Source organism: Phacochoerus africanus, chromosome 2 (assembly GCF_016906955.1).
Source record: "Phacochoerus africanus isolate WHEZ1 chromosome 2, ROS_Pafr_v1, whole genome shotgun sequence".
Taxonomy (NCBI): domain Eukaryota; kingdom Metazoa; phylum Chordata; class Mammalia; order Artiodactyla; family Suidae; genus Phacochoerus; species Phacochoerus africanus.
Window position 1 is genome coordinate 36,924,297 of NC_062545.1, and position 11,068 is coordinate 36,935,364.

The 11,068-nt window shown below is 36.2% G+C and overlaps 1 protein-coding gene across 4 annotated transcripts in view; it reads right to left on the bottom strand.

Annotated features, from left to right (window-relative positions):
- Window positions 1-11,068, bottom strand: part of TRMT11 (tRNA methyltransferase 11 homolog) — a 61,395-nt gene that overhangs the window by 21,466 nt on the left and 28,861 nt on the right. For all 4 annotated transcript variants that reach the window (XM_047759187.1, XM_047759167.1, XM_047759178.1 and 1 more), the window contains 3 exons: window positions 10,509-10,581; window positions 10,259-10,390; window positions 2,303-2,423 (listed from right to left, as the gene is read on the bottom strand). In XM_047759187.1, the coding sequence (XP_047615143.1) occupies window positions 2,303-2,423; window positions 10,259-10,390; window positions 10,509-10,581 (326 nt within the window). The remainder of the gene's footprint in view (window positions 1-2,302; window positions 2,424-10,258; window positions 10,391-10,508; window positions 10,582-11,068) is intronic.

Sequence of the window (11,068 nt, forward strand, 5' to 3'; positions counted from 1 at the left end):
AATCAATACATGGGAAGTAACTGACTGGGAGAGTATGAAAAACACATATTCTAACACACAACAGAAGCCTCTTATTCAATGTGACAGATAATGGTAATCACAGTGTTATGGACTGTGTGCCCCTAAAATTCATATGTTGAATTTCTAATCCCTAAAATTTCTGTACTTGGACATAAGGTGGTGAGTGAAGTTAAATGAGATCATAAAGGTGGGACCCTAACGATGTCCTTCTGAGAGGAAGACACACCAGCAGTGTTTATGTACAGAGGACACAGAAAGAAGGTGGCTGTCTCCAAGCCAGGAAGAGGTCTCATCAGAAACCAAACCTGCTGGCACCTTGATCTTCTCACCTCCAGAGTGTGAGAAGATCAAATTGTTATTAAGCCACTCTGCCTACTGTATTCTGTTTCAGCAGGCTGAGTAGACTATAGTTAGTTAATTGAGAAAGTTAGTAAAAGGAAAACATTAAAATGCCTTACTAATACATTAAACATCTTATTTCAACTTAAAAAATTGTATGGTCGGAGTTCCCATCATGGCTCAGTGGAAATAATCTGACAAGTATCCATGAGGACACGTGTTTGATCCCTGGCCTTGCTCAGAGCGTTAAGGATCTGGTGTTGCTGTGAGCTCTGGTATAGGTTGTAGATGCAGCTCAAATCTGGTGTTGCTGTGGCTGTGGCACAAGCTGGCAGCTGCAGCTCCAATTTGACCCCTAGCCTGGGAACTTCCATATGTACGGGTGGGGCTCTAAAAAGACAAAAAAAAAAAAAATTGTATGTTCATTTATTAATCTTCTGACAGAATTAAAACCTACAAAGATTTCTGGTTTCAGCTTCTATAAAACAATGCAAGAACTCAGTCTCTTACAAAGCAATCTGAGTAGAGACACCTTGATTATAGTTAATTTTTTCCCAAACTGTTAGAGTTATCTCAACTATTTTCAATCCAAGATGCTTTTTTAGCAACTCACTTTCTCCTATCTTTCTAAACCACCCATAACCATTTCTACAGAAATAACAACTTTATTCTTCTATACCTATTTCACTGGTCCAATACTTAATTAGATTATATAAGGGCCATAACAAATATAATTGGCATGAACACCTCACAGAAAAAACACAGCACACATACCTATACTATATATGTATATGTATACACAAATACATACACACACACACACATATACACATGCACACACAAACATAGCTTAGCTTTCAGAAATGTCATAATACTGGGCCCCAATTATCAAGGAAAGCTTGTCACACTGTAAATTCTTACTTGGTAATAAAAATGAGCCTCTAAAATTTTTGCATAAAGAAGTGAATTAATGAATGCAGTGTTTTAGAAAGATTTATTTACCAAATAAGAACTAGAGGTGTGAAAAGTGGACACAGATAATTTAGGAGACTATCAGCATAAACCAGGTAAATGGTATAGGAGTCTAAAGTAGAGACAGACAGAAAATGGAAATTAAAAGGACAAAAATAAGAAATACGTAAAATAATATATGCAAAAGGCACTCTATGAACATTAGCTTTCATTACTGTGAAAGATTCCATAAGCTGTGAATTAGATGAAAAAAATCAAATGCACAGGAAAGATGAGTAAGACAAAATCCTCAGGCGGTTAACACCCTGTTCTTTTTTGTTTTCCCTATAGATCCAAAGCAAAGATGGGGCTCACACAAGTTTCTTGTGAATATGGGAGCATGGTGGTCAATTCAGATAAGTACGGCCCAAGGAACATTCTGTAGATTGAATTAAGCTCCATCACGAGGCACTATTTATATCAATTCTGACCTAGACATAACAGATGTTTGTTCTTTCTTCACAAGCTTAACTGAACTGTGTGGGTATAAGAAAGAGAGAAAGTGTGCAAGAACACGTGTTGGGTCCTAACAGGGGAGAATTTCTTTCTGCTCTACATAAAATGACATTTCCTCTTCAGTATAGTCTGCAATCAAGTAGGTTCTACCTTTGGAGAAAAATGGTAATGAGTACATTGCTAATTAGACAACAGTTGTTAAAGAAAGAGTGCTCTGTTCCATAACTGAGTTAGCCCAAGGATGTCAAATAAAGCCTGAGAAGGTTAATTTTTACTTCTCTTCTTCTATTGAACTTCTATATTCTATTCCTACACTCTAAACCTCAACAAGTGCCACCTCCTCAACTTCTGCCTGTCCCTGAACTTAATAATTTTTTAAAAAATTAAAAATAACATTTCCAAACTTCATTAGCGAAAAACTACAAAAATCTGCTAATTCTTCCAGAATTTATCTGAAAACATTAGGATCATTTACCTCAAATTCCTTCACTTTTTCCATTGTTATCAAGCGCCTCGATGTATGACTAGAAAGCTTCTGCTCACAGTTGCTGATGAGTTTCAAGCAAGGGTGCCAAGGTACCATCTCTTCAGTGTATCTGAAGAAAGACCAGCTAAGTGTTATTAGCAATCCCATGTGGAGCCCTCACAGAAGGGGTGATACAGGATGTCTTCCCGCTACATGAGGTACCATTTTATTTCATACAAGCTGCCCATGTAATCCATAAAAATCCTACATTTTTAAAAAGCAAAGTATTTTAGGAGTTCCCATTGTGGCTTAGCAGAAATATTCCTGACTAGTATCCATGAGGCTGCAGGTTTGACCCTGGTCCCACTCAGTGGGTTAAGAATCCAGCATTGCCGAGAGCTGTGGTCTAGGTTGCAGATGTCGCTCAGATCCAGTGTTGCTGTGGCTGTGGTGCAGGTCAGCAGCTGTAGCTCCGATTTGACCCTTAACCTGGGAAAAGTTCCATATGCCACAGCTGTAGCCCTAAAAATAATAAAAATAATAATAAAAATAAAAAAGGTATTTTAATACATCTAAAAAATATAGTTCAATCTCCTTTATCTAGAGAATACAAGCGTGTTTTATTGAAGAATGCCACACATTTAAACCACAAAAATACAAGACGATTCTACTCTAAAGGATTCCACAAAATCACATAAGACAGACATTTCACAATAACCCCCTGATATTCATTAGGGACTGATTCGACTAGGGATTTTTATAAATACCCAAAGCATAAAGTCCACTACAGCATATACTTTCCCCTGAACATGAAATGTCCCTGTAAAACGTTAATGACATCTTGAGACTTCTAATAACTTTGTTATAGATTATTCAAATAAACTACCATTAAAATAAGCACTACAGACAACATCACCTCTGATCACCTTAACCTGAAATAAAACTGAAGCCGAGATAATGAGCAGTGGTCCCTGCTGCTATGCAGCCCAGGTACTACATGAATGGAGATGGTAACATCTAGAAAGCAGGACAGTCAGGAGAGGGGGCTCACTGGGTATGGGTACCTTTAAGAACATTATGATTGCCAGTTTTTATTTTTTCTTTGCAAATCTTCCTATCTTTCTACATAGTCTCTGCAAACATTTCTCACGTGGGAAATTTTTAAGCTCTGATCTAAAAGGGAAAGGTGCTGATCAGCACTTCCAGTACAGGACTGCCATCTCAGCCAGCCCGTCCTGATGCATGAACATTGTCTTCTCCACCACTCTTCAACTGACTTCTTTAGGTCCCTGTGACCTCCAACAAGCTCTCCCTCGTTACCTCAGACACATGCTCAAAACCTTCATCACTCACTTACCAAGCAACATTCAGAATGTACCTCACTTTACTATCAGTAGAAGGAATTCTCTTGAAGTCATTCTCTGCCTCCTTCCTTACGGCTTTCCCACAAATAATGACCATGTCGGATTTCATCTCACCTAGTAATTCTCTAGTGCTGACTATACAGTCAGAAATGTTGTGCTCCTACAACATCAGCTGACCTCAAATCTGGAATCTTTCCTAAAAAGCATTTATGATATCAAAGAATATATTCTACACCACAGTTGACTAAAATAATGGTAACAGAGAGAAGATATGGTTTTGACCTTAGGCTTGCAAACAGCAGGGTTTAAAGATATCTGAAACTGTCAGATTCAGTAATGTACTCTTTTTTAAAGAAAAAAGATCTTATTTCCTGGCAAAGTTGACAGGGTATATTTTTATTAAAATGTTACTTAAATGTATACAAATTCCTTATGTTTATATAATTTATATATAGTTATATTTTACATAACTATAAAACCAAAACCAAATTTATAAATTAAATCAAAGTACAAAATCAATATAACTTTAATTAATATTTCTGACATGAATAATGCTAAACTGGTGAAAATAAGTCATCGGCATTTGGCTTAACAACAGGAAAACATAGATTATCTTTGTGACTTGATCTTTGAGTTTAAGCATGAAGGAACATTATTTAGGTCATCACTATCATTAACAAACTTGTTTTTAACCATTATTCTATTAAATGAATGAGCCAATCAATTTAACTGTGTACTCCCAAAATATCATACTAAAATATTTTAAAACAGCAGTTAAAAATTACTTCCTATATACTTACTAATATATTTCATAGCAGTGTATCATCTGCAATCTCTTAAGTAGCAGCTATAAATGTGTATTATGTTTAGACTATTACAATAATATGGTATCATCTTAATTCCCTGTTTTCACTATTATCCCCCTATATAGCCTAAGCATCTATTTAAAATCTTAATCAGCCTCAATAGGTAAATCCAAAGAGATAGCTAAGTGGTTGCTAGGGACAAGAGTCTTAGTGATTGCTTGTGTGTAGGGGGTTTCTTTGAGGGGTAATAAAAATGTTCTGGAATTGGACAGTGGTGGTTGCATAACTTTGGGGATATACTAAAAACCACAGAGTTGTACACTTTAAAAGGGTGATATTCATGGTATAAACATTACATTTCAACTTTTATTAAAAAAAGAAAAAAAAACCTATGCTATGTATATAGGTCCCTAGCTTTTCCATCAATCAGTTTTGACAGTCATTTATTTTCCTGGGAATCTTCCTGCCTACTTCCAAATATCACTAGAATTTCACTTCCCATTTGAGAAAGATTTTGTGCTGACTGGAGACTTACTAAAAACAATTTAAAGAGAATCATTTTTTTGTTTGTTTGTTTCCTAGATGAAAGGTGAAAAGCATGTTCTGTTCACTGCTCTGAGCCAGCACAAAATTCATTTTATCACAATTAAAATGTATCACCAAATCTACTTTGAAGTACTTTTATTAGACTTCTTCACTGTCATCATTTTTGTCACCAGCAGCAGCAGCAGCGGGATTTCTATTAAAGGACATCTTTCACAAAGAAACACAGTTTCCAATCACTTCAAGAGAGTTATCTGTCTGTAAATGACGAGTATATAGATAAGTGGAACCTGGGCAAAGAGCTACATTCACTCAATAGCTTAGTAAACTTCTCTAACACCAAACACACAAGTTGAATGTATGGCCTGCCCAAATGAATTCACAGAACTTCAGGGTCATTTGCAAACAGTTAAAACTGTGAATAATAAATGCACAAGTACCAACAATCTACAGTAACTTTATGTGCTAAGTCTCTGTGAGTGATAGGAGTAAAATACTAGAACACAAATGAAGAAGTTATTAATTCTGCCGAAAGGCTTGGGAAAGTGTCACAGAAGTGGTGACAATTAAGTTAAACCTTGGAAGATGGTGAGAATTTTACAGCTGAGGAAAAGAATGTATCAAGCAATGTGGACAGATTATGTAAAGTGTACAGAGTGTCTTGATGCTGGCCAAAAATCCAAAATACTAGCATGGGGAGAATCTGTATTAGAGGAAGCAGAATCTGTTGAGTAGCAGTTTCTCCACCACAATTTAAATTGCCAAACAGTGAAAAAAAATCTTTCTTTAATTATCAGTTCTGACAATTCTTCACAAATAACTAAGCTTTTAGTAGTATTTTGTTTTTATTATGTCTTATACCTTTCAAATGTCCTGGGTTTCATGAATAATACTTTAACTTGATTATAATGTTCAATTCTTATTTTTAAACTCCAATCATACAGCAGGATTTGGTTGAACAAATTAATTCAATAGTAGTACTAAAAGCCTACATTCACTTTACCAAAAATGCCAAAGTTTTTAAAATTAAACTCTGCTAAGGCACAATTTTTAAATGAATGAATGATTTATTTATTTATTTATTCGTTTTTTTAGGGCCACACCCATGGCATATGGAGGTTCCCAGGCTAAGGGTCTAATCAGAGCTGTAGCCACCAACCTATACCACAGCCACAGCAATGCCAGATCTGAGCCGCATCTGTGACCTATACCACAGCTCATGGTAACTCCAGATACTTAACCTACTGGCTGGATATTTAATCTACCAAACGAGGCCAGGGATCGAACCTGTGTCCTCATGGATACTAGTCAGATTTGCTTCCGCTGAGCCACAACAGGAACTCCATATTCTTTATTCTTAAGTCTAATAAAAAAGTCTATTTGAAATACAACATAACCAAAGTAATTGCAAACTGATTCAGAAGCAAGAACTTTATTTCAAATTTTTGCAGATGAGTTTAGTCTTAAGCTCATCTAATAACTGTGTTTAAAAAAGAGTTAAGATTTTAGACTATGTTTGCTGCAAAAGTGAAAACAGTTCTTTTCCTAATATAAACTCAAGACAAACTAAGTTCATTAATAAGATCACTTTGGGTTAAGGGGAGGATAAGGCACAACAGAAGTCTAGTGATGAACATCGGACCACCTGGAAATAACTCCCTCTAGGGACAAATAAGTCAGGGAAGTAAATGCCATAGCAGTCTTCCCACGTGTGTGCTAGCGTGGAGGAAATCTGTCCTTTGATTAAACACATAAAATTTAAAAAAGTGAAAAGCACACCTTCCTTTTCTACTTCTAAAATCTCCGTTTGTTTCTATGAGCTAGGAATTTCCCCTTGTCGAAATTATTAAAAGCTACTTAAGAAATATCCAGCAGCCATTTTTTAAGGTCTTCAGAAATACTAAAATGGATGAAAGTACCTCCAATTTCACCCTTTATAAAAAGAAATTAAAGAATTATAAAAGATATTCATAACTACATTTAATTTTAATTGTAATTAAACTAAAATTATAATAAAAACTAACGGGGATATTTCTAAAGGACAGAGGATCCACCTTAAAGGGACTCTTGATGATCAAATTTGGGACAATTTGATCAACAAAATGATAGTAATAAATTATAACCCAATAAATAATATAGGAATCTATGACTCCATACCAATATAAATTAATAAATTTATATCTTTATAGTAGAACACCAACTTTCAAATGCAGAAGGAATGATGGAAACTCATCATGGTGGTTGTCTACATGCTGTTGTCAATGTGAGCAGTGATCTAATGAGGAATGAGACACTGGTGTAATCTTAGGATCTCTCCCCCGGGGAAATACCAATCAAAAAAGAAAATGATGACTCACAGAGGAGGAACTCTAACAAAGAACAACATAACCAGATAATCAAGTTTAAGATCTCCAGCAGGGGTTGGTATTGTGTGCCCATTAACGCAGTGCACTAAGAACACAGTATCATTTTTGTGGTATTCTTACCACGAAAAGAGCATCATGAGTCTGGTCAAGGAAGAAACATCAGATGGACCCTGGTTAAGGGTCAATCTTCCTAATATAAGCCATGTACTCTTTAAAACTGTTAAGGACTCAAAAAATAAGGAAAGACTGAGAGAATATTCCAGAATGTAAAGGAATGGCATAACGGGTCAATACAGCACATTTTCCTGGATAGATTTCAACTGGTAATATTTGAACGGGGTTCATGAACTGGACAGCGGCATTATCAATGCTGATTTCTAGACTTCAGGGGTTGATGGCAGTTTGACAAGAAAGCTCTTACTTATGACAAAAAGCAATGAAATATGCAGGGGTGATGGGGCATCATATCTGTATCTTCTCACATAGTTCCAAAAAAGATTAATGATAATGGGTATGTGATTAATATAACGGGTGAGGAAGGGAGGGTAGAGGAGGATTATATTAGCAGTTAGAAAATCTGGATGAGTGGAGAGAGGGGAGTTTTTGGTGCCATATTTGAAACTCTTCTATAAATTTAAAATTAACTCCATAATAAATTTTTAAAAATTCCAGTCCAAAAAAAAAAAAGCATTCCTGTCGTGGCTCAGCAGTTAACGAACCCAAACGAACCCAACTAGCCTCCAAGAGGACATGGGTTCGATCCCTGGCCTTGCTCAGTGGGTTAAGGATCTGGCATTGCCACAAGCTGTGGTGTAGGTCACAGATGCAGCTCAGATCCTGTGTTGCTGTGGCGTAGGCCTGTGGCTACAGCTCCAACTGGACCCCTAGCCTGAGAACCTCCATATGCCACTGGTGTGACCCTAAAAAGACAAAAAAAAAAAAAATTCCAGTCCTGAAACTTGAACTAAAACAAAAAGACAAGTAAGCTTGCTACTGAGGCAAAAATCACTTTTGCATAGAAATAAACAAATGTGTTCTTCTCTAAAAGAATTAATAAACCCCATCTGTCGTTTCACATACCAGGTACCTGAGATCTGGCAGGACCTTGAATTAAGTGAACATAGCACTAGGAATAAGGAAACCAATTAACTAGCTAGCTTTTAACTTAGACAAGTCATTTCATTCCTTGGAATTATTTTTTCTCATTTCTAAAATTAAGAGAAATGAGATTATCACTGGCAAGAGAATATAAAGCCAGTGTTAAGGGATCTGGGTATGCATGTGCACAGTCTTATTAACTGATAAACAAAATGCACAACTAAAGCTAGGTCATGGTAGCTCCCAATGCAACATTTATAAATCAAACAACAAAAAAGCATGGCTTCCAACTGTTGAGGGACCACCTACCATTCTGAAAAGACAGACAAGGAGTAACTGTTGTGGCTCAGCAGGTTAAGAACCCAATATAATGTCCACAAGGATGTGGGTTCAATCACTGGGCTCATCCAGTAGATTAAGGAACCAGTGCAGCTTGGATCTGGTGTTGCTGTGGCACAGGCTTGCAATTCAATTGCAATTCAACCCTTAGCCCAACAGCTTTTATATGCAGCAGGTGCGGCAATTAAAAAAAAAAAAACAAAAAAACAGATGAATTAATACTGTTCTAAAATGCTTTTAGTACAATTATGTATAGTAAATATAGAAATTAAAATAATCTTTTTTGGCCACACCTGTGCATGCATAAGTTCCTAGGCCAGGGATTAAACCCAAGCCACAGCAGTGACAACACCAAATCCTTAACTAGTAGGCCATCAGGAACTCCTTAAAATATTTTTTTAAAGATTTCTATGCCAGATTGAAGAAATAACCAAACTTTAAGCTTGATACTGCCCCTTTTTTTTTTTTTCTTTTTAGGGCCATACTTGTGACATACAGAAGTTGCCAGGCTAGGGGTCAAATTGGAGCTACAGCTGCCAGCCTACACCACAGCTACAGCAATGCAGGATCCAAGCCATGCCTGTGACCTACGCCACAGCTCACTGCAATGCCAGATTCCCTGACCCACTAAGCAAGGCCAAGGATTGAACCTGGGTCCTCATGGATACTAGTTGGATTCATTTCCAATGTACCACAACAGGAACTCCTTGATATTGCCTTTCAAATCTAAAGATCCTGTTTTATTCAACACATTCTCTCTCCCATTGTTGTTTATAAACAGAGCTATTTCAACTCCGTTTATAATTACTATATAATAATAAAACCCAAACAAATAATGTTGAACACAATAAGGTCTTTAAGTATATACATATTTCCTACTTTGGAAAAATATTTTACTGCACTTAAGGTGATCATAATAGCCAATACATATATATTAAAGCTAACCAGTAGTAGACACATGAATCACTCAGCTAAGTTGTTAAAAATTACCTACATTTGTGGCCTGGCAACAGAGCTATTGAACAGCTGACATGTAGGTCCTAAGCGAAGTGTGATTACAACAGGGGCAAACTTTTGCTCTTAAGGGCCAGATAGTAAATATTTTAACTTTCGTGGGCCACATCTGTTTCTAAGACATGTTCTTCTTTTTTGTTTGTGTGTTTTCTTTTCTAACAGCCCTTTAAAAAGGTAAAAACCAGTCTTAGCTCAAGGGCCTTACATGAAGATTGAAGACCATATCCCTGATGTAAAATAAAAAGTTCAAAGCAGTTTAATCAATAAGAGGAAGAAGCTGTTTTATACACATGCTGTTAAATGAAGGCTATCACATACATTAAATACAAAGATATTTATTCTAAATATGATTAAAGATAAAGAAAAAAGTATGCTAGATATACAAATACCATAAGAAAAATGAAATTAAAAGTAAAATTATTTAATATTACGTACTCTGGTGTGTACACTGGTAACCAGTAGACTAGTCTTCCACCTAATATGAGGGTTTCAGCTGCAAAGTTTAACAGGTCAAAAAACATATCACTCAGATGATAACTCAAGGAAACAGGAACATGGCTTTCTGGACTAGACAAAGAAAACAAAATTTCAAAGTCAGTGAAAAACTATTTAACTAAGTTCACTGAAAAGAAGAAATATGCTTCTGCTCAAGGTAGTTAACACATCATATTTAACTTTCACTTACCATTTTTCTATGCTCTTTGATATTTCCTTCTGTGACCCTGTTCTTCTTGTAGATTCTCTAATACCATATGGAGCTAGACAGAAAACACAGATAGTCAAAAGTCACCTACTCACCACCGAGAAGCAGATGAAAATCACGTGCTTCCAGATGTGATACCCTGAGAAGGATACATCACCTATGCAATATTCCAACTGAGAATGCATAAAAAAAGGGACATTCGATTTTAAACACTGGAAGGGCAAGCAGGTGACTGTGTTCTTCGGAATATCAACATCACAAAAGATAGACAAAGATTGCGAAAGTGTTACAAATTAACGAAGGCCTACAAGATATGATTAATAAATGCAATATCTGACACTAGACTGGATATTGCAGTTCAGGGAAAAACATGCTAAGAAGGATATTACCGGGTCAACTGATAAAACCGAATGAGAAACTATGAAGTACTGAAACTGATAACTACTTTGGCTAAGAGATTATCCCTATTCTTAGGAAATACACACTGAAGTAAACAGGGGTAAAGGGCCATGGTGTATACAACTTACTCTCAATTGATCATG